Raw genomic sequence first — 23421 nt, 5'->3', positions numbered from 1 at the left:
GGAAGTGACATAATGGAGAGTTGAGGCAACAATGAGACTTTATATCAATAAAACAACAAATGGAACCAAAAAGTGTGAAGAACCAGAACGGTGACGCATGTCTGTTTTCGCCGACAGACGTAAATAATCAGATGGACTTGGCTCTTGGACTTGACGTTTCCTCCACATGAACTTCATCAACCAGTGATGAACAAATATTGCTTCAGTGTTTGAATGTTTCCGGCTCCAGTGTTAATGAACTCCCTGTGTTTGTTCAGTCTCTTCCTCTCTGAACACAACGAGCTGCTCTCAGGTCAAAACTAACTCTGATCACAAGGGAAGGTAACCTGAGTTTAAGCTGACACTCACTGATCAATAATAAATTATCACTGACAGCGCTGCTAATAGTTTTAGTATGCTTCAGAGTTTTCTACATTTCTTTATTAAAATGACTCAAAACCATCTCTAAAGAGTTTGGAACCCACAAATAATCCACAGTCAGACAGATTGAAGACGACTGTTCCCCTCCACAGGAGTGGTCCACCAACAAAGATCACTCCATAATAGTCTGAGAGGTCCCAAAGGAACCCAGGGGAACTTCTAAGCAGCTAAAGGCCTCTCTCTCATTGGCTGATGTTAATGTTGATGAATCCACTGAACAACCATGGTGTGATGGACAAAGACACTGCTCTCCAAGAAGAACATTTCTAAACATCATGTGGACAAGACAGAAGACTATTGGGACAATGTTTAGTGGACAGATGAGACCAAAGTAGAATAGTTTGGTTTAAATGAGATGAACCAACACTGCATCATTCCAGCATCAGAACCTCATCCCTCCATCAAACATGGGGGTGCTAATGTCCTGGTTTGGGCCTGTTCTGCTGCATCTGGACCAGGACGGCTTGTCCTCATTGATGGACCAATGAATTCTGAATTCTACCAGTGAACTCTAAAAGAAAATGTCAGGACATCTGTCCATGAGCTGAATGTGAAGAGAAACTGGGTCATGCAGCAAGACAACGAGAACCAAGAACACAAGTGGTTCTACAAAAGAACGGTTAAAGAAGAACAAGATGAATGTTTAGGAACGGCCAAGTCAAAGTCCTGACCTTAATCCAATAGAAATGTTGTGGAAGGACCTGAAGCAAGCAGTTGATGTGAGGAAACCCACCAACATCTCAGAACTGAAGTGGTTCTGTTCTGAGGAATGGGCTAAAATTCCTCCAAGCTGCTGTAGACCACTGATCAGCTGTTACCAGAAACATTTAGTTACAAGGAGGTCACAGCAGATACTGGAGACAAGGAGGAAATGATATGTAATATTGGCTCATTTCCCTGAATAAACAAATACACAAGTATAGTATTTGTGTTCCACGTGTTTGATTGGTTCTCTTTGTCTGCTTTCAAGGCTTGTATGGAAAAGTTTTGAGTCACTCTGATGCAGGGATGTAGGAATTTCTGAAGGACCCTTAAACTTTTAACACTAGAAGTCCCAGCATTTTTTGCTCTACCTATAAAACCCAGAGGGCAGCCGATCGGCTGGAAGGGTTTTAGCTAATATCCTAATCACCTGTGAACCCTCCTTCTGTTATGTAAACGAGGCAGTCACTGGGGCACCACAGGAGGGGACATGCGAGCCACTTCAAGGAAACCTGTGGGGAGGGGAGAGGGAGTGGGCCCAGAGAGTTTATGGGGGAGAGGGTGGCTGTTCACTTCTAAACTGGCAACACCTTGAGACAGAAACTGGTTCATCCCAAAGACAAAACACCTTGACATAAAATGGGGGAGGGGGGGAATCGGAGAGGAGCAGGATTGCTGGGGGTTTGGAGGCCAGAGTGTGTGGGGGAGGGAGGCACACCTGAGGGCTGTGAACTAATTTGCTCTGTCCGGGCTGCTAAGGCTGCGTTCAGACTGCAGACGGATCTGATTCAAATCTGATTCCTTCTCATATCCGTTTTTTAGGGCTGACTGTTCACACTGCCTTTAGCAAGTGTCCAAATCGGATATGGTTCTGTTCAGACTGGGCCACATTCTTCACCGGTCTGATAGGTTGCTGTAGCAACGAGCGGAAGCGTCATTCAGCACGTGTATTTGTCAGACGTCATATAATTGCGACAGCGACAAGCAAAACAACAACAAACAACACGATGGATGTACGTCACGTCAGTGTAAAGATTTATAAGGCATGCAGTTTCTTCCTCTGTCCAAGGCGAATTGTTTTCAAAGTCCTCCTCCATTGTGATAGCTGTAATATCACTGTCCGTGGCCGTAACGTGGCTCCTCCACAACGGAAATAGGCACGCGGTCTGGCGCATTGGTTCTGGCCTGGCGTCGCGTAAGTGACGTCACGGACAGTCAAAACCCATCTGAGTGTTGGGAGCTGTTCAGACTGAGACGCATCTGTCCATCTCCGATACGAGTGCGATATGAAACTACCTCTGGATGTGGTTTGCAACCGTTTGGCAAAAATCGGATTTCATGTGATCTGTCACTGTTCAGACTTCAAAATCGAGATCCGATTCAAATCTGAATGGGCTAAAAATCGGATTTTGGCTGGCAGTCTGAACGCAGCCTAACTGTCTGTCCGTCTTTCACCAGTTTCACCAGGTGGCAGCCTGGGCAGAACAAATGAGCTGAATCAAAATGTAATATATGTAGAAGGATGTAGAAGTTATCAGGACCCTACAACACTGGGCTTCCAACATCCCCACCAGACACATAGGAAAAGTAAAAGAACAGAACCACATCAAAAAAGCACTCAAAATCTGTGGTTATCCCAACTGGGCCTTCATGATATTTACACATATTTACAAATAATAATAAAAAAAATGCATTATCAGGATACAGTGTTAGAGAGTGGAAGTGAGTGAGACTTAGACTTAGAACTTAGACTTAAAACTTTATTGATCCCTTTGGGGTGACTCCCTCAGGGAAATTTGAGTTTTCCGCAGCAGCAAGCACACAGAGCAGTTTGCAGACAAACAACAGCAGTGGTTTGCAAATAGTTATAGAAAAAGTGATTGAATAATAAAATGGTGAACATTAAATAATGAACGGTGAACTTCCTTTGAGTGGGATTAAAATAAGCTGTAGTAAAACTCTAGTAGGGAAAAATAAACAGTAAAACAGTAAGTAACAGTGAGTGAGGTGAGTACATTTCAATAATCACTCACAATGCTGGCACTGCCATGCTAATGACCAATGTGGCCATAATGACTCATGTGACTGCAATGTATTGACTGCTACAAATACACATGTGGCAAATGCAGAAAGGAGATGGCTTGGGTTAGGGTTAGGGTTAGGTGCACCATATATTGCACCATATATTATAGTTCTAAGATTTGAAAGACACCAAAGGCTGTAATCATTTTTATGTTTCTTAAATCAACTTGCAGACTCAGTGATGAGTTTGTAGGTCAGTGAACAAACAGAACGCCGCCCTTCCAACTGGCTCTGGTTCTGCTCCTAATCAACCTGCAAAGGTTTAACTTTACCAACATCACCAGCTGCTCAGCCTTGTAGCCAATCAGAGGTCAAAGCAGGACAGAGGAGGAAGTGCAGGAGCCTCTTGGTCTGACAGCCACTGCTCCAGTTCTTACCTGCAGACAAAGGGCTGAGTGTCGGGTTCCTGCATCACTCAGTCGTCTTTGTAGAAGTGTGAAAGCAGCTCTGATTCTGATCTCTGGAAAGAGAGAAGGAAGCTGCCTGGCATCCAACATACCATCAGCGGTCAAAACTCCCATCATCTCATCAAACCCAGTGACTGACTTCAAACAGGCCACAAGCAAAAGTGAGTCAGAAGAATAAAGTCACATCAATAAGATGAAAGTAAAGACAACATTCTGTAGCTGAAATAAAACCAGGTTTAATCTGATGCTACATCCAGATGATCTTTATTTCACCTTCAGGATTTAATGGATATAATGTATATTTAATTATAAACCATGAAAAAAATGGTCATTAAAAATAATGGATTCATCTTCCAGAGAGCAGAGCAGGAAAAAGACATAAAAAAGAGAGTATACCAAGATGTTGACTGACACTTTGTTTAATGATGATTAAAAAAGGCAAATAAATTATAGCTATAAAGTTTTATCTTTACAGTGAAGCAATGACCAAACCAACCACATAAATAATTTAACATCATGTTTGTCTCAGGAAAATGAAGCGTTGTCTTTGGCTTTGTTCTGAACCTTCAAATATCTACATTCAGCTTATTGAATAAGAAGAATCACGTTTGGCTCTAGAAGCTCAATGGACACGTTTCTTTCAAGTATTGTAACGACACAACACAGATTTTAACACAAGTTAAACCGTCAGACAAAACAAATTCACAAGTGACTCATGCTTTCTAGAAGAATATAAAACAATAAAAACAACTGAGAAATCACACTTGAAGACAGATGAAGTCCGACTTAGGATCTGTTGCATAGTTTTCTCAGCTCGTTCCAATGTGGAAAATTGTCTCCCCCAGAAAGAAACACTATCCTTCATCACTACATAGAATATGTTGTCTTTACTGGGAAAGGCAGATCTAGTCGTTTTCCTGCAGGATGCAGGTTTACAAAGTGTTTAAACATCTTTAGAGAAGTCATGCTGTCTTATGAGCAGCCACACTCATCTACAATCATGTTCTGGACATCCTTCTTGATGATCTTCTGCTCCTCGTTGTAGTAGAGCATCGACATAGCCCGCAGCCTTGTCGGCACGCAGCATGACTTTGTGTTTTGAAACGGGCTGTAGCCTCTCATGCGATAATGATTGATAACTGCTGAGTGGAAGGAGAGGGATGAGCTGCCGAGGCTGGCCATGTGGTTTGGACAGTCGCCCTCGCAGTAGTTGGCATGGTAACCAGACGGAGCGATAATCCAGTCGCTCCAACCGATGTCTTTAAAGTTCACATAAAACTGTCGTTTGCAGCAAATGTGGATTTTCCCGTCACACTCCAGGCCTCGCTTGACTCGCTGGCGAGCCATCTCTTCTCGAACTCGTATCGTCACCATGAGGAACGAACGGTGAGACTGGTCTCGTCCAGTCCCTCGTTCACCATCGGCAGGCGTCAAGACGGGCGAGACTCCAGCCTCGGCACACAGCGGACAGGAAACCCTCAGGCTGAGTGAGCTGCTGCCGCCATCCAGCAAACTCTGAATGCTGCGAGGAATGGCAAGAGTGTGCCAGCCACTACGATGGGTGTCCACCATCTTCTCTGAAACACACTCCTCCTTCTCATTACTGTTCTCATCAGGACGAAGCCAAAGCAGCCGCAGCATCACTTTGCCTTTCAGCCGGTTTCCCTTCGACGTCTTCATGAAGATCCACAGGTTGGCCTGGTCTACCAGGGATGAGGTTCCATCTTCCTTGGAGATGTCAAAGGTGACTGTGTCTGGAGAGAGTCCTGCAGCAGAGAACATTGTTAATGAATAGTGTGTCAGCGAGAGAGAGAGGATTGACTGACTCTGCTGATTAATTAAACTGTCATGATTTCTTTCTGAGTTCAGTCTCAGTCTACTTTTATAGAAGAGGATGCTTCAGTCACACATTTACTGTAGTTATCAGACCTATAAATCTTATCTCTAACTCCGAGAAGATGTTTTTATTGATCTAAAATAATGAGGACCCTTGAAATAAAAACAACAGCTTAATGACTTTGTTATTTTTCTCTGAAGTGGGCAACAATTATCAGGAACACAAAAACCTGACCTCACTGCCCCCCCACCTTGTGGTTTTGTCTTCCTGTCATTTGAATGAATGAACAAAGAAAATGTCTGAAAGGATAAATGGAGCCCATGCCTCTAAATATACTCAGAATGAGCTGAGACACTAAAAAAAGATCAGGCCTGATTTCAGGGAATGTTGTTAACAAGGCTGCTAGTATGGACCCCCCCCCCCACCCCTCCCCTCGTCCGAGTCTTCCCTCTTTGTCTCCAGAATAATTACCGAGGCCCAGATTTCTGTGAATGAAGAGATTATTTACGGCCTGAGACCACTCGGTATTCGCCCCGCCCCTCGTTACTGTCCACTAATTTGGGTGAGTCTTTAAAGGCTTTTTGGTGACAGGTTGGAAGAGATGACTATTTATAGCACAAAGCCATCATGGACCTTCATGTCAGCAAGCCAGTAATGGACTGATGAGGTTGATCACAAGTAAGACTCAGGACTCCCGTTCACAAAAACTGTCCAAGCAGGGGACTTGAATCAGTTATTAACCCTGAGATTGAGCCTGGAGACTGTCTCTGATACGACTCTAGAAAATCTGACAAGGACCAGTCACAGAAATGTTTTAAAAGAAACGAGAGATTTCATCTCGTTTTCAACATGAAATGTGGGGAGAGAAAGGAGAAGAATGACTTGTAGTTAAGGTCCAATGGACGAGGTGTCTCTGGTTCCATAAGTCCATGTGGACATCATCCATTCATCAGGCTGCTCTATAATGTGTCTGTAAATGTCTTTCTGTCACTAGTTTCCATTCAGACAGTGATGCCCTAAATCTGATCAAAGTTTCTGATCAAAACAAATGAGTAGTCTTGAGGTTTCTGTTATTATAATGTTATAGAAGGAATAAGGATGAATGTATGACTGACTTCAGAATCAAACATTTAAATATCTTCAATGGGTGTCTCTGTAAACGTCTTCTACTTTCCTCTCAGAAAACTTTTCAGTCTTGTATTTGAACAGATCCAATTCTGTTCATGCTGATTATAAAACTAAACCAGTGAGTGAAGCATCGAGTCATGTCTGCTTCATTTCAGCTCGACTATTATTTGCTATTAGATTTACAATTTGGGAGGAAATAGAGCGAAACTAGAAGTAAAAACTCAGACTTAGTAGAATCAATAGAAGCAGAACATGTTGCTGAAATCTGTAAACAAACTTTGAACTTTTTGGATTTTTCTGAATGAGCAGATAAGAAAAAACACACAGGCAGTAAACCTCAGCCTGAGTCCATCCACCTTATTGACGTCAGCTTTAATCTAATGTGTCCATGTACAGAGACTTATTTGTTCTGTCTGCATTTAAAAGCACTGTTTTAATTTTCTGTCAGACTGCTTAATGAAATGTGTTTGCATGGCGTCAGATTCAAATAACTGTAACCCAGGACCAATAAATGTGACCCCAACCACAGGAGTTTCTAAACCAGGACTATTAGCCCTGGCCCTGGATTAATAACCCTGACCCCGACTATCAGCCCTGACCCTGGATTAATAACCCTGACCCCGGACTATCAGCCCTGACCCTGGATTAATAACCCTGACCCCGGACTATCAGCCCTGGACCTGTGTTAATAACTCTTACCCTGGACTATCAGCCCTGACCCTGGATAAATAACCCTTACCCTGGATTAATAACCCTGGCTCTGGATTAATAATCCAGATCTAGGACTATTAGCCTTGACCCTGGACTGTTAGCCTTGACCTTGGACTATTAGCCCTGGCCCTGGACTATTAGCCCTAACCCTGGATTAATAACCCTGACCCTGGTCTATTAACCCTGACCCTCAATAAATAACCCCAACTCAGGACTATTAGCCCTGACCCTGTATAAATAATGCTGACCCTGAATAAATAATCCTGACACTGGACTAATAACCCTGAACCACAGGGTGGCATTGACCCCAGGCTGGTCTCAGTCAGGATGAGATGAAACAATGTCTCTGATTGATAGTTGGACTGACCTGGTTCTCCGAAGATGATTATTTCAGATGGGGGTTCCACGGCCATTGAGTCCCCAGGGCCCTGGCTGTCCTCCTGGATCTCCACGCTACCATCTTCGGCCACTCGGCCGACGTGCAACTTCTTGATGGCGTTGAGCAGTGCAGCGCGAGGGACTGGCTGCGTCAGGTTGGGCCGAGCACTCAGGTGAAGCATATTGAGAATGTGACGTTTCACCGCCTCCACCATTTCGCTCTGACCTCCAGATGAAGACAAGTTCCTCTTCATCTGAGACAGAGAACAAGATGGACAGTCTGAGGAGGGACCCTCTTCCTGGAGATGCGATGCCACGTTCACCTCTGGAGACGGAGAGACTGTTGGAGAAGTGTCGACGAGAAGACAGAGGGCCAGCAAGAGGAACCCAGCAAACACAGAATACATGATGGTCTGAAGGAACGCTGGGAATGTTGGGAACGTTGGTACAGACACTATTTACAGTAGAATCGGTAGAAACAGTAGTCAGTAGAGACAGTAGTCACGCTGTCTGCAGTAGAATCCAGCAGTATTCTGCAGTCAGTTCAGTCTGATCTCTGGGCTGAATGAAGCGACACAGTTCAACAACCTGCAGTGAACTCGCTGCAGGAAAATCCTGTCCTGATGGTTTCACACTGGTTAGTTGAAGTCTGAAGGTTCTGGTCTGATCGTCCCCGAGTATGAAGGTTCTGGTCCTGTCGGATCCTGAAAGTCTGAGCTGAACCAACACTGAGCAGGGTCACTCTCTTCTCCCTCTCTCCTCTGTTACTGTAATTATACCTCTCTGTCTGTTTAATCCCTCCCTCCATCCACAGAGGTATTTCCCTGTGAGTCACACACACACACACACACACTAACACACAGTCAGAATATCTCAGGACTCTTCGTGGTGTTTCCTTGTGAATGAACGTCACGACATCAGAGGAGGAGGAAGGAGGGAAGAGGAGGAAGAGTCCCTGATTCATTCATACCACACACACACACACACACACACACACACACACACACACACATGAATGAGTCAGTCATCGTCATCGTCGCCTCACGTGGAGGAGAAACTCTGTGAAATCATTTTTAGATTAGAGACACTTGTTCTGAGCGGAGTTCCTTTTCACAGATGGAGGAACTCAGTTCGTCACTGGCCCTCTGCTGGTGGGAGTCAGGAGTTACAGTCTCCTCCTCACCTGAGACATGAGTCCACTAACAGGAACTCTAGAAACTAAGATCCACCTCAGACCAGATCTAAAAACTAAGATCCACCTCAGACCAGATCTAAAAACTAAGATCCACCTCAGACCAGATCTAAAAACTAACATCCACCTCAGACCAGATCTAAAAGCTGTGATCCACCTCAGACCAGATCTAAAAACTAACATCCACCTCAGACCAGATCTAAAAACTAACATCCACCTCAGACCAGATCTAAAAACTAACATCCACCTCAGACCAGATCTAAAAACAAATATCCACATCAGACCAGATCGAAAAACTGTGATCCACCTCAGACCAGATCTAAAAGCTGTGATCCACCTCAGACCAGATCGAAAAACTGTGATCCCCCTCAGACCAGATCGAAAAGCTGTGATCCACCTCAGACCAGATCTAAAAGCTGTGATCCACCTCAGACCAGATCTAAAAACTGTGATCCACCTCAGACCAGATCTAAAAACAAATATCCACCAAAGACTAGATCTAAAAACTGTGATCCACCCCAGACCAGATTTAAAAACTAAGATCCACCTCAGACCTGATATAAAAACTAAGATCCACCTCAGACCAGATCTAAAAACTGTGATCCACCTCAGACCAGATCTAAAAGCTGTGATCCACCTCAGACCAGATCTAAAAACTAAGATCTACCTCAGACCAGATCTAAAAACTGTGATCCACCTCAGACCAGATCTAAAAACTAACATCCACCTCAGACCAGATCTAAAAACTAACATCCACCTCAGACCAGATCTAAAAACTGTGATCCACCTCAGACCAGATCTAAAAACTAAGATCCATCTCAGACCAGATCTAAAAACTGTGATCCACCTCAGACCAGATCTAAAAGCTGTGATCCACCTCAGACCAGATCTAAAAACTAAGATCTACCTTAGACCAGATCTAAAAACTGTGATCCACATCAGACCAGATCTAGAAACTGTGATGCACCTCAGACCAGATCCAAAAACTAAGATCCACCTGAGACCTGATCTAAAAACTGTGATGCACCTCAGACCAGATCCAAAAACTAACATCCACCTCAGACCAGATCCAAAAACTGTGATCCACCTCAGACCAGATCTAAAAACTAACATCCACCTCAGACCAGATCTAAAAACTGTGATCCACCTCAGACCAGATCTAAAAACTAAGATCCATCTCAGACCAGATCTAAACACTAAGCTCCACCTCAGACCAGATCTAAAAACTAACATCCACCTCAGACCAGATCTAAAAACTAACATCCACCTCAGACCAGATCTAAAAACTAAGATCCATCTCAGACCAGATCTAAAAACTGTGATCCACCTCAGACCAGATCTAAAAGCTGTGATCCACCTCAGACCAGACTTAAAAACTAAGATCTACCTTAGACCAGATCTAAAAACTGTGATCCACATCAGACCAGATCTAAAAACTGTGATGCACCTCAGACCAGATCCAAAAACTAAGATCCACCTGAGACCTGATCTAAAAACTGTGATGCACCTCAGACCAGATCCAAAAACTAACATCCACCTCAGACCAGATCTAAAAACTAACATCCACCTCAGACCAGATCTAAAAACTAACATCCACCTCAGACCAGATCTAAAAACTGTGATCCACCTCAGACCAGATCTAAAAACTAAGATCCATCTCAGACCAGATCTAAACACTAAGCTCCACCTCAGACCAGATCTAAAAACTGTGATCCACCTCAGACCAGATCTAAAAACTATGATTCACCTCAGACCAGACCTAAAAACTAAGATCTACCTTAGACCAGATCTAAAAACTGTGATCCACATCAGACCAGATCTAAAAACTGTGATGCACCTCAGACCAGATCCAAAAACTAAGATCCACCTGAGACCTGATCTAAAAACTGTGATGCACCTCAGACCAGATCCAAAAACTAACATCCACCTCAGACCAGATCTAAAAACTAACATCCACCTCAGACCAGATCTAAAAACTAACATCCACCTCAGACCAGATCTAAAAACTGTGATCCACCTCAGACCAGATCTAAAAACTAAGATCCATCTCAGACCAGATCTAAACACTAAGCTCCACCTCAGACCAGATCTAAAAACTGTGATCCACCTCAGACCAGATCTAAAAACTATGATTCACCTCAGACCAGATCTAAAAACTAACATCCACCTCAGCCTTGATTTTATCTGTTTCTATCTATTAACATTATTAAGTTAATATATAATAAAGACCTGAGATCTAACCCATGTCATAATTTATTCACTTACTTCTTACTCTTTACAACTTTAAACTACTTTAACAGAAATATTCTTAAGTACATGATATAAGACGATTTGTGAATCTGAACCACATTTGAAGAGATCTTGCTGTCTGAAGCGTGAATCTTTGCTGACCCCTGGTGGAGGTTTAGAGACACTGATTTAAACCGTTAAAACCATCAATATGAACAAACCAAACTGAGTGAGGCTGTAAAAAAACAAAAAACTAAACTGATTTTATTATGTGACACTAACAAACAGTCCATTATTTGAACCAGTTTATTTCACCTCCATTAGAGCTCAACCTGCTAAGTGTTCACCTCTGTCCACTTCAAAGAAGACAGTCTCTCGATGAAGACTGATCATCTGATCAAGTCCTAGTGTGGTCCATAGGAGTCTGAAGTTAGTTCTGATGGAGGAACCCATCTGCCTAAGGCCAGCCGGGTACAGACAGAAGAAAAAGAGAGAAGAGAACAGCAAGATAAACATCCATCTGTCATAGATACACATATCTGACTAAAGCATACATGTGGAATCTGATGATTCTTTGAAAATGTAAGAGGATTCATAGGAAACAGTTACGTAAGCTGTGATACGCGCTGTTGGCTGTTTAGGACAAATAAACAAGACAGGTAAGCACAATAAATGAGTCCCTGTGCAGTACTTTCTGAATGATATGGTGAACCTCTACGTAGTCGTGATTTATGGTGGCATGGTATGAGTTGCATACCAGCAAAAAAAAAACCATCACTTTCCTGACATCGAACCTGCACCCCTGATTATTTGTCTTCAGATGTGATGCAGCAGCTGAGCTCAGTGCTTTGATACTGAAGAGGAAACATGATCAGTCCTGACACAGAGACTTTTATCTGACCAGGTCATCTGCCTCCGTCTGAAACCTGACAGCTTTGTTATCTCACCTGTCTACCTGTCTTCCTGTTTGACTGTCCTCCTGTCCACCTGTCCTCTTTATGTCCACAGTTGGACCAGATTTTCTGCGTATTTATTCTTGTCCTATTGTATATCTTGCACTTTAATCTAATCCACTGATCAGAGATTACTCCATCCTCTGAAGGTTTGAGACGTTCATCCACTCAACCTGAAGCTGTTCAATTTTTATTTTCTGCACCTGAAACATGGTAAACAGCAGCCTGACTGCAACTGTCCAATCAGCTGAGAGGCTTTAGGCCCCGCCCCCTCCACACAGACACACAAACACACACACACACACACACACACACGCGCGCGCACACCTCCCCCTCCTGTCTCTGGTAATCCTCTCTCTCTCTGTCCGCAGTCATCATGGCGGAAATCAAGACGGGGATCTTCGCTAAAAACGTCCAGAAACGTCTGAACAGAGCGCAGGAGAAGGTAAGAAGGCTGATGGAGGGATGGAGGGCCAGGGATGGAGGGATGGAGGGATGGAGGGTGGAAGACAGGCGGAAGGTGGAGCACAGATGGACGCTGTGGATGTAGCTCAAGGGCTGCAGGCCTCTGGATCGTTTCATTAAAATTGAACGAGTCGTTTCCGTTTTTCTTGAAGCTGCAGCAGCTGGACAGAGGTGATGACGTCATGTTTCCGTTAAAATCAGCTGATAAAAACAACGAATAATGATTAAACTAATGTGGAGCGCTCTGATTGGCTGGAGCAGGTGGATTAACATCATGGCGTCACAAACATGTCCTCCATGTTTTCACTTTTAAAAGAAGGTTTACTGGTGCAAGGTCGAATGCGGGTGGGCGGGGGTGGGGGTGGGGCGCTGTAAGCTACGCGATGGCGTCACACCTGACGTCAGACCAACAACATGGCGTCATTCATAGGTTGTTGAAGAGTTAAAATTGGTTTAAATAGATGTAATTGGGCTGATCAGTGACATGACTCATACATTATTACAGCAGTTGATGAACTGTCCGTGGTGCTGAAACTCTGAAACTCTCAAGGAATCAGTTCTACATCAGAGGAGACGATTCCTGTGATCAGACATGATGATCAGCACCAAGTCGACTAGGACGGACTCTAGAGGACGGACTCCAGAGGACGGACTCCAGAGGACAGACTCTAGAGGACGGACTCCAGAGAACAGACTCTAGAGGACGGACTCTAGAGGACGGACTCTAGAGCAGTGGTTCTCAACCTTTTTTGGGTCCTGGACCTCCTGCATATTTTTGATCGACCCTGAGGAACCCCGACCCGATCTGGGGTGTGGCGGTTTCATAGAAACAGCAGAAACTGCATTTTAAATTGCATTATGGCGTTTATTGACTCTTTGATGCAAATATAAGCTTTCAGTTGTGTCTCAGTTACATTTGAATAAAATAATGCTATTTCTATAAATGTCATAGGATCTTCTTTAAGATATTTTATTTTATTTTCAGACTCTAGAGGACAGACTTTAGAGGACAGACTCTGGACAATGGAGGACAGTCATAGTATGAGAACTTGTACAGAGACTGAAGACACGATGATGAAGAGACGTTGTGACCAAAACACTAAATAACCTTTTGTTTGTTTTCTCAGGTTCTGCAGAAACTTGGAAAAGCAGACGAAACCAAAGATGAACAGTTTGAGCAAGTGGTCATCAACTTCAGAAGACAGGAGGTGAGAGACACTTCTTCTACTGCTTCTTCTTCTTCTTCTTCTCCAGACCAGTGTGGATACTCTCATCCAGTGTTTATTATTACAGAATATTAATATTTAATGTTTTTTTTCTTGTAACTAATCTAAGCAAGAATCAATAACATCCTGCTGGGGATGGCTGCTGCCATCAAAGAGTGTCATTGCTATGGGGTGGGGGTGCCTGGTCTGGGTGGGGGTCCCTGGTCTGGTCTAGGTGGGTGCTACATGTCTAAGTAACATCCACACCAATGAATGCCAGGTCCAGAAGTTTGGTCAATGCAATTCACCTCTCCTGTCAGTGGTCATAATGTTGTGGCTGATCGGTGCAGATATAGAGTCAGACTGAGCTCCGTGCTAACCTTCATTTTCATTTATTACCAGAGTTGTTTCCCTTCAGTCTCAGAGGTGGCTGATGTTTCCTCTAAATGATCTACGTCTAGATAAAGCTGTTATAGATCTGAGAAGAAGAAACAACACTGACTGTTAAACAGTGATGTTCCTGGAACTAGTCGGTTTAGTTGGTTCTTCTCATCAGTTCTTTGACAAACGTGAAAGTAAAACACCTGGTGTCAGATACTCAGTTGTAACCTGTGCTCTGTGTTCAGTCTGAAGGCTCTCGGCTGCAGAGGGAGATGAAGGCCTATATGTCTGCTATTAAAGGTGACACACAGTCTTCACACCCACAAACATTATTTCTATCAATCACATTCATTCTTATACAAACAGACATCATTCCTTTAAAGTACGATGACCATCAATGAGAGTCTGGTTGTTGATCATCAGGGATGCAGCAGGCCTCCATCAACCTGACTCAGTCTCTGCACGAAGTCTATGAACCAGACTGGCATGGAAAAGATGACGTCATGGTCATCGGGAAGGTCAGAGTCATAGAAACACCCACACAACACCTACACACCTGAACGTATCACACAGGTAGACAAGATGACACCTGAACGTATCACACAGGTAGACAAGATGACACCTGAACGTATCACACAGGTAGACAAGATGACACCTGAACACATCACACAGGTAGACAAGATGACACCTGAACACATCACACAGGTAGACACGATGACACCTGAACGTATCACACAAGTAGACACGATGACACCTGAACGTATCACACGGGTAGACACGATGACACCTGAACGTATCACACGGGTAGACACGATGACACCTGAACGTATCACACAGGTAGACACGATGACACCTGAACGTATCACACAGGTAGACACGATGACACCTGAACGTATCGCACAGGTAGACAAGATGACACCTGAACGTATCACACAGGTAGACACGATGACACCTGAACGTATCACACAAGTAGACACGATGACACCTGAACGTATCACACAAGTAGACACGATGACACCTGAACACATCGCACAAGTAGACACGATGACACCTGAACACATCACACAGGTAGACAAGATGACACCTGAACACATCACACAGGTAGACAAGATGACACCTGAACACATCGCACAGGTAGACACGATGACACCTGAACACATCGCACAGGTAGACACGATGACACCTGAACACATCGCACAGGTAGACACGATGACACCTGAACACATCGCACAGGTAGACAAGATGACACCTGAACACATCACACAGGTAGACACGATGACACCTGAACGTATCACACAGGTAGACAAGATGACACCTGAACACATCGCACAGGTAGACAAGATGACACCTGAACACATCACACAGGTAGACAAGATGACACCTGAACACATCGCACAGGTAGTTAAGATGACACCTGAACACATCACACAGGTAAACACGATGACACCTGAACACATCACACAGGTAAACAAGATGACACCTGAACACATCACACAGGTAAACACGATGACACCTGAACACATCACACAGGTAGACACGATGACACCTGAACGTATCACACAGGTAGACAAGATGACACCTGAACACATCACACAGGTAGTTAAGATGACACCTGAACACATCACACAGGTAAACACGATGACACCTGAACACATCACACAGATAGTTAAGATGACACCTGAACACATCACACAGGTAAACACGATGACACCTGAACACATCGCACAGGTAGACAAGATGACACCTGAACACATCACACAGGTAAACACGATGACACCTGAACACATCACACAGGTAGACACGATGACACCTGAACGTATCACACAGGTAGACAAGATGACACCTGAACACATCACACAGGTAGACAAGATGACACCTGAACGTATCACACAGGTAGACACGATGACACCTGAACACATCACACAGGTAGACACGATGACACCTGAACGTATCACACAGGTAGACAAGATGACACCTGAACACATCACACAGGTAGTTAAGATGACACCTGAACACATCACACAGGTAAACACGATGACACCTGAACACATCACACAGGTAGTTAAGATGACACCTGAACACATCACACAGGTAAACACGATGACACCTGAACACATCACACAGATAGTTAAGATGACACCTGAACACATCACACAGATAGTTAAGATGACACCTGAACACATCACACAAGTAAACACGTGGCACAATCGACAGCTGAATGGTTGTGGTGACTCCTCCAGTGTTGATTGTAAAATAGTTTATCTCCATGTCTCCATGAGAAGCTATTTGTTTCCTGCAGGACTGTGATGCATTGTGGGAAGACTTCCATAACAAACTTATCGACTCAACGCTGCTGAACCTGGACGCGTACCTGCAGCAGTTCCCAGACCTCAAGGTAACCAGTAGTTTGTCGTTTGGTTAAAGTTTTTCATGTTGAAAACAGAATCATCACGTGAATCTTTCTGTCGTTTCAGACTCGTGTGGCCAAAAGAAGTCGGAAGCTCATTGACTACGACAGCGCACGTCATCACGTAGAAACTCTGCAGACATCTGGGATGAAGAACGATCGCAAGATGATGAAGGTGAGAGCAAAACATGATGGAGGTTGGAATACTCAGCTGTTCAATGGCATTCTGGCTTCACCTGAATCAACTCAGTTCTTCTCAGAATCTGAGTAACTCTCAATCTGGAGATAAAAATACATCTGCATCAACTGGATATCCCCCAGCCAACCTGTTACTCCTCTGCCCATCACCACATTAAGCCCCGCCCACATGATCTGATTAGCCCAGCAGATCTTTTGTTGGAGCAGAATCAGTTCTGGACAGAAAGACTCCAGAACAACTTTCCTCCACTACATACAGTCAGGTCCATAAATATTGGGACATCGACACAATTCTAATCTTTTTGGCCCTATACACCACCACAATGGATTTAAAATGAAAGGAACAAGATGTGCTTTAGCTGCAGACGTTCAGCTTTAATTTGAGGGTATTTACATCCACATCAGGTGAACGGTGTAGGAATTACAACAGTTTGTATATGTGCCTCCCACTTTTTAAGGGACCAAAAGTAATGGGACACATTATCAATCATAAATCAAACTTTCACTTTTTAGTACTTGGTTCCTTTGCAGTCAATTCCAGCCTGAAGTCTGGAACACATAGACATCACCAGACGCTGGGTTTCATCCCTGGTGATGTTCTGCCAGGCCTCTACTGCAACTGTCTTCACTTCCTGCTTGTTCTTGGGGCATTTTCTTCAGTTTTGTCTTCAGCAAGTGAAATGAATGCTCAGTCGGATTCAGGTCAGGTGACTGACTTGGCCATTGCATCACATTCCACTTCTTTGCCTTAAAAACTCTTTGGTTGCTTTCTCAGTATGCTTCGGGTCATTGTCCATCTGCACTGTGAAGTGCCGTCCAATGAGTTCTGAAGCATTTGGCTGAATATGAGCAGATAATATTGAAACACTTCAGAATTCATCCTGCTGCTTTTGTCTCAGTCACATCATCAATAAATACAAGGGAACCAGTTCCATTGGCAGCCATACATGCCCACGCCATGACACTACCACCACCATGCTTCACTGAGGAGGTGGTATGCTTTGGATCATGAGTTCCTTTCCTTCTCCACACTCCTCTGGTACAAGTTGATCTTTGTCTCATCTGTCCATAGGATGTTGTTCCAGAACTGTGAAGGCTTCTTTAGATGTTGTTTGGCTCTAAACTCTAATCTGACCTTCCTGTTTTTGAGGCTCACTAATGGTTTACATCTTGTGGTGAACCCTCTGTATTCACTCTGGTGAATTCTTCTCGTGATTGTTGTCTTTGACACACATACACTTACCTCCTGGAGAGTGTTCTTGATCTGGACAACTGTTGTGAAGGGTGTTTTCTTCACCAGGGAAAGAATTCTTCGGTCATCCACCACAGTTGTTTTCCGTGGTCTTCCCGGTCTTTTGGTGTTGCTGAGCTCACCGGTGCGTTCTTTCTTTTTTTTTTGAACTTATTTATTTCAGTTTCATTCAAAATCATACCGACAGAATCATTTTCAAGTTTTCTGCTTTTGCTGCTTTTTCAAGTTTTCCAATACACTGCAATGCTTATAGGGACATGGTTACGATTATGACACAACAGTAATGACAGAAAGAAGGGATGAAACAAAATAAAATAAAAAAGAAAATAGAATAAATAAATTAAAAAATAATCTAATTAATACTATAGATCAGATTCATACTGTATGGATCCCTCACTATAACAATATACCTATGGCAGGGCTCCACCTTCTAGTGAATATTTCTTTTTGGAGTCTCAAGGAGTATGTTATTTGTTCCATTTGATATATTTCCTTTATTTTGGCAGTCCACATATTATATGTTGGAGGGTCAGGCTTCAGCCATCTTACCGTAATGCATTTAATTAATCTGTAAGAGATATTTTTTGGCTCTTCCTTCTATGGCGTTTGGTAATAGACCCAGTATAGCCACCATTGGACCCATTGTAATATTTCCATCAAATATCTCATTAAGTATTTCAAACACTTCTTCCCAGAACATTTTCAGTTTCGGGAATGACCAAAGAATGTGAATCGGATTACCAATGTGTGGGCCACAATTTCTCCAGCATTTATTTGATTATGTACTGTAGTACCAAATTTAGCCGTAATTTCAGGTGTCCGAAAGAACCTCGTGATTACCTTCCACTTAAATTCCCTCCATACATTCAAATTAGTCACCAAACGTACTTCAGTACATGTGTCTTCCCACATATCATGTGATATGTTGGAATTAATTTCAATTTCCCATCTCTCTTTAATCTGTGTAGTATTATTCGAATTCATGCCCAAAAATATTTGGTAGCAATGGCTTCCATATTTTTAACGTGATTTTGGTCCATCCTCCCATGTTTATTTTACCTAGGAATGGTGAGGCCTGTAAAGATCTCTCGCATAAACTCTTTTCAATTTCGAGCCAGCGTGTATTTGACAGGTCCTGAATCCATGTTATCAACGGTTTTAATTGCGCAGCCCAGAAGTAATATCTCAGATTTGGAAGTTTGAGCCCTCCCTTTGCTTTAGGTAACTGTAGCACTTTTAGTCTGATTCTTGGTCGCTTTCTTTGCCAGATAAATATTGAAAATAGCTTGTCCAATTTGTCAAATATGGTTCTGGGAAAGTCAAGAGGTAACATTTGAAACAAATAATTTAGGCAGCACATTCATGCAGACGCTCTCAATGCGGCCCAACAGAGATTGACCATCGGTCGAAATCCTTACTAATGTTTTGAATTAAACTTTTGTAATTGAAATCGTACAGTTTTTCCAATGAAGGTGGTATATGAATGCCTAGATACTTAATGCCATCTACTGGCCATTTAAACCCGCTCTGCAATTTACTTGTATCTAAGATGTTACCACCTATATCCATGGCCATTGTTTTGTCCACGTTCGATTTGTAGCCCGATAAGTATCCATACATGAAAACGAGGTCCTTCCGGTATGGTATTGTTGTTATAGGTTTTGTGAGATACAGCAGTACGTCATCTGCATACTTTGAAATTTTATGCTGTTCTCCATTTATCGTAACCCCCTTTATATTATCGTCATCCCTAATCAGCTGTGCTAGTAGTTCAATACTGATATCGAACGAGAGAGGAGATAGTGAGCAACCCTGTCTACACCCGCGTTCTAGGGTGAAGCGGTCTGACAGAAACCCTTTCACCTTCACTGCGGATTGTGGATCTGAATATAGGTTTGTATCCATTTGATGAAGTTTGGGCCAAATTGGAATCGTTTCAGAGTTTGAATTAGATATTGCCAGGATACTCGATCGAATGCTTTGCGTTCTCTTTTTAAGAATGTTCCAAACAGTTGATTTGGCCACACCTAATCTTTCTGCTCTCTCTCTGATGGGTTTGTTTTGATTTTTCAGCCTAATGATGGCTTGCTTCACTGATAGTGACAGCTCATTGGATCTCATATTGAGAGTTGACAGCAACAGATTCCAAATGCAAATAGCACACTTGAAATGAACTCTAGACCTTTTATCTGCTCCTTATTAATGGGATAATGAGAGAATAACACACACCTGGCCATGGAACAGCTGAGCAGCCAATTGTCCCATTACTTTTGGTCCCTTAAAAAGTGGGAGGCACATATACAAGCTGTTGTAATTCCTACACCGTTCACCTGATTTGGATGTAAATACCCTCAAATTAAAGCTGAAAGTCTACAGTTAAAGCACATCTTGTTCATTTTATTTCAAATCCATTGTGGTGGTGTATAGGGCCAAAAAGATTAGAATTTTGTCGATGTCCCAGTATTTATGGACCTGACTGTATTTAGTGGTGGAGTAGTTGCCTCCTGTCTGGCTCTATGCTACCTGTTCAGGTCAATCTATACTGAATCCCACCACAGTATGCTACCTTCTTTTCTGCTGCTTTGAGACAGATATATGTGATCTGGTATTATATGGTCAGCGTTCAGTAGCATAACCCAGAGTGTAATTCTCTCTTGGAGGTAACCAGCTATTCCAGAACATGTGCTTGGTAAAAGCATCTTTATGTAGCCGTAGTGTTGTCCATGTGATTTTAGCTTTTTCTGTCTGTTTCTGTTTGGAGTTCATCTAGTCAGTGTTTGTGTGCAGGCGGAGGAAGAGTTGAAAAAGGCTCAGAGAGTGTTTGATGAGCTGAACGTTGGTCTGCAGGACGAACTGCCAACTCTCTGGGACCGGTGAGTCTCATCACAAACCTGTTAAACATAAGTAATCCAAAACATTGTGTTTCTGTAGAAACTGGTCTGATATATGTCAGGCTTCAACTTCATTGTGTGTTTGGTCTATGAAGGTGTGTCACTGAAACATAAAGCATGAACATGTTGACATGTTGGGAACCACCAGAGGTTTCAGCTCTAGCAACAACTTAATCAACTGAAATCTTTGTCCTGACATGCAGCAGTGAATTAAATATTAGTGGTCTTATTCCCTTAAACATCGTCACAGCTATTCAGATAGACTTTAACACTTGTTTCCTTCTCAAACATTGTGTAGTTACTATGAATTAAAATATTATGAGACAATGGTCGGACAGTTTCACTGATGAAGAGTGTGTAACATTAAGCCTCCACCATTTTCCTGCTACCAAGAAGAACCAGTGGCAAACCACTCACAGTCTGAGTGAATGTTTTATTTTTCGCACATGGTACAATCTCACATCTTACATGGTGAGCACAGCCATAGAGAAACTGGAGAGAAGCCTGTGAGACTTTATCACAATATAACTGTGTGTTTCTTGCTACAACATTAAATGGATTCCTCTCTTTATCAGGCCTGGTTTTCTCCAGCAGGTTATTGATTTGGTAAAACCTCCTTGTGCCACACTAAGAAAACCACTGAAGTACCAAAAAGAAAAGTGTGAAACTTAAGACTGAGCCTTAACACCTGGTTGGACAGATGATAAAAGTTTTTTTCAGTGTGAATTACAAGAACATTGCTATGAACAGAATTGGCATAAAGTAAATGGTAAATGGCCTTGCTTTTATATAGCGCTTTTCTACCTATTGGTACTCAAAGCGCTTTACAGTCACAGACACATCTACCCATTCGCTCACACAAGCACTCACACAAGTGCCACGCACTGGGAGCAACTGGGGTTCAGTGTCTTGCTCAAGGACACTTTGGCATGTGGCACATTCCGGGGATCAAACCGCTAACCCTCCGGTTGGTGGACAACCCGCTCTACCTACTGAGTCACAGCCGCCACAGTAGATTGTGTATGTGGGCTCACATCATTAGTTTGTGTCTTTATGTCTAGAGTCAAGTAAATAAAGTCAACATTCAGTGAGCTGCTCCAGTTCATATAAGGGTCAGTGTTTTTAAAGCCATGTGTTTCCTGTAAAGCAGCTGAATGATGTACTGCCTCAGCTTGTGTTAAACTGACATGTCAGTCTGAACACTTTCATGGCTCATTCAAACTTTTATATATTTATAGTAATCCTGCTCATCGTCTCCCTGTTTTAAGTCCTCCTGACAGTTTCAGCACATGAACCCAAACCTTTTCCTTTCTGCTCTGCAGCCGAGTTGGTTTCTACATCGGTACCTTTAAGAGCGTGACGAGTCTGGAGGCAAAGTTTCACCGTGAGATCTCGCTGGTGAGACTTTCTTTTGTCTTTGATTGATTACTTCTTCCAATAGTCACTCAGCCCAACAGTGTCTGGACCTGAATTATCATTGGACTAATAAATAATGACATTTCCTGTAACCCTGCAGGTGTGCAGACAGCTGTATGAAGTGATGACCCAACTGGCAGAGCAGCACTCTGATAAAATGTTCACCATTCAAGGAGCTCCAAGGTCAGTGCCAACGACTACTCTCTAACCTTTCATTTCAAAGAAAAAGTGTTTTTGTGTGTTTATTTTTGTATTTATGTGAGTTTCTGAGTTAGACATGTGTGGCTCTCAGGAAAGATTGAAAGCTAAAAAAGAAAATGAGCACAACCACAGATTACTGCTGGAGTAGAGAACAGACTGAGGGAGTGTAGACTGATGCGTCTGCTGTAAGTACTCTGTTTGTGTAATTACTCTCAATGCCAGAAGGGGGAGACAAACCCTATGTTCTATGGCTCAAAATAACCTTTTACTTCCCTGTTGTTAAATTTCCCTGATTAATTGATTAAAAAAATAATTTTCAGTGCTTGGCAACAAAACTTATTTTTGTGAAACATAAATTAAATATTACTAAATGTGATAAGTATCAATCAATGTACACTGCCTGGCCCAAAAAAGGTCACACATTCTAATATCTGGTTGGACCTCCTTTATCTTTGATTCCAGCTCATTCTCTGTATCATTGTTTCTATAATCTTCTCCAGTGTCACCATATTTATTTACTTCTTTTTTGGCCAGGCAGTGTATATTAGAAATGAATTAGAAAACAATAAAATGTGAAATAAAAGATAAATATGTGACGGCTTGAGTACAGGGAGGACCCAAAATGCAGAGACGCTTGTAGCAGGTTTAACAAAGGTTTATTTCGACTTCTTCTCAGTTCAAAAAACAATAACTCAAAAAACCACTTAAGGTAGCAGAGCGCTGCAGGCGGTGGTGACTGGAGGCTGGCAGATGGCAAGGATACTGACATGGCTAGAAAACGGCATCATCTGACATTGGTGTCGAGGGTGAACCAGGCTTTTATGGAGTGGTGATTGCAAGATGGAACTCAGGTGCGCTTCTAAGACAAAGTGGGTCAGCCACGCCCCCGAGCCACCACCTGCACTGCTGGAGAGAAAAAAAAGGAAAACCTAACCACGGCCACAAATAGTATTAACATAAGACAAA

At 42.9% G+C, this 23421-nt stretch overlaps 2 protein-coding genes across 2 annotated transcripts in view; one reads left to right on the top strand and one right to left on the bottom strand.

Moving 5' to 3' along the window:
- Nucleotides 1-4112: 4112 nt before the first annotated feature.
- On the bottom strand, nt 4113-8807 carry inhbab (inhibin subunit beta Ab). Its single transcript, XM_084575263.1, has 2 exons — nt 7655-8807; nt 4113-5377 (listed from the first exon to the last, which is right to left on the bottom strand). The coding sequence occupies exons 1-2, from the start codon at nt 8070-8072 to the stop codon at nt 4584-4586; spliced, it is 1212 nt and encodes a 403-aa protein (XP_084431389.1). The 5' UTR covers nt 8073-8807; the 3' UTR covers nt 4113-4583.
- Nucleotides 8808-12415: 3608 nt separating this feature from the next.
- The window catches only part of amph (amphiphysin), a gene marked incomplete at its 5' end in the record, with an annotated part of 28530 nt that continues 17524 nt past the window's right edge, over nt 12416-23421 (top strand). Inside the window, 9 exons of the mRNA XM_084575265.1 lie at nt 12416-12484; nt 13632-13712; nt 14336-14390; nt 14514-14608; nt 16390-16485; nt 16565-16672; nt 20735-20820; nt 22161-22236; nt 22355-22437. Coding sequence (XP_084431391.1) covers nt 12416-12484; nt 13632-13712; nt 14336-14390; nt 14514-14608; nt 16390-16485; nt 16565-16672; nt 20735-20820; nt 22161-22236; nt 22355-22437 — 749 coding nt within the window. The remainder of the gene's footprint in view (nt 12485-13631; nt 13713-14335; nt 14391-14513; nt 14609-16389; nt 16486-16564; nt 16673-20734; nt 20821-22160; nt 22237-22354; nt 22438-23421) is intronic.

Source organism: Chelon labrosus (assembly GCF_963514085.1).
Source record: "Chelon labrosus genome assembly, contig: SCAFFOLD_123, whole genome shotgun sequence".
NCBI lineage: Eukaryota > Metazoa > Chordata > Actinopteri > Mugiliformes > Mugilidae > Chelon > Chelon labrosus.
This window is presented reverse-complemented; position numbering and strand designations above follow the sequence as displayed.

Bases quoted from the DNA above. Each gene is read 5' to 3' on its own strand.
- inhbab (XM_084575263.1), bottom strand. From the start codon at position 8,072: ATGTATTCTGTGTTTGCTGGGTTCCTCTTGCTGGCCCTCTGTCTTCTC. The intron at 5,378-7,654 runs GTCAGTCCAACT...TCTCTGCTGCAG, and splicing joins AATCATCTTCGGAGAACCAG to GACTCTCTCCAGACACAGTC.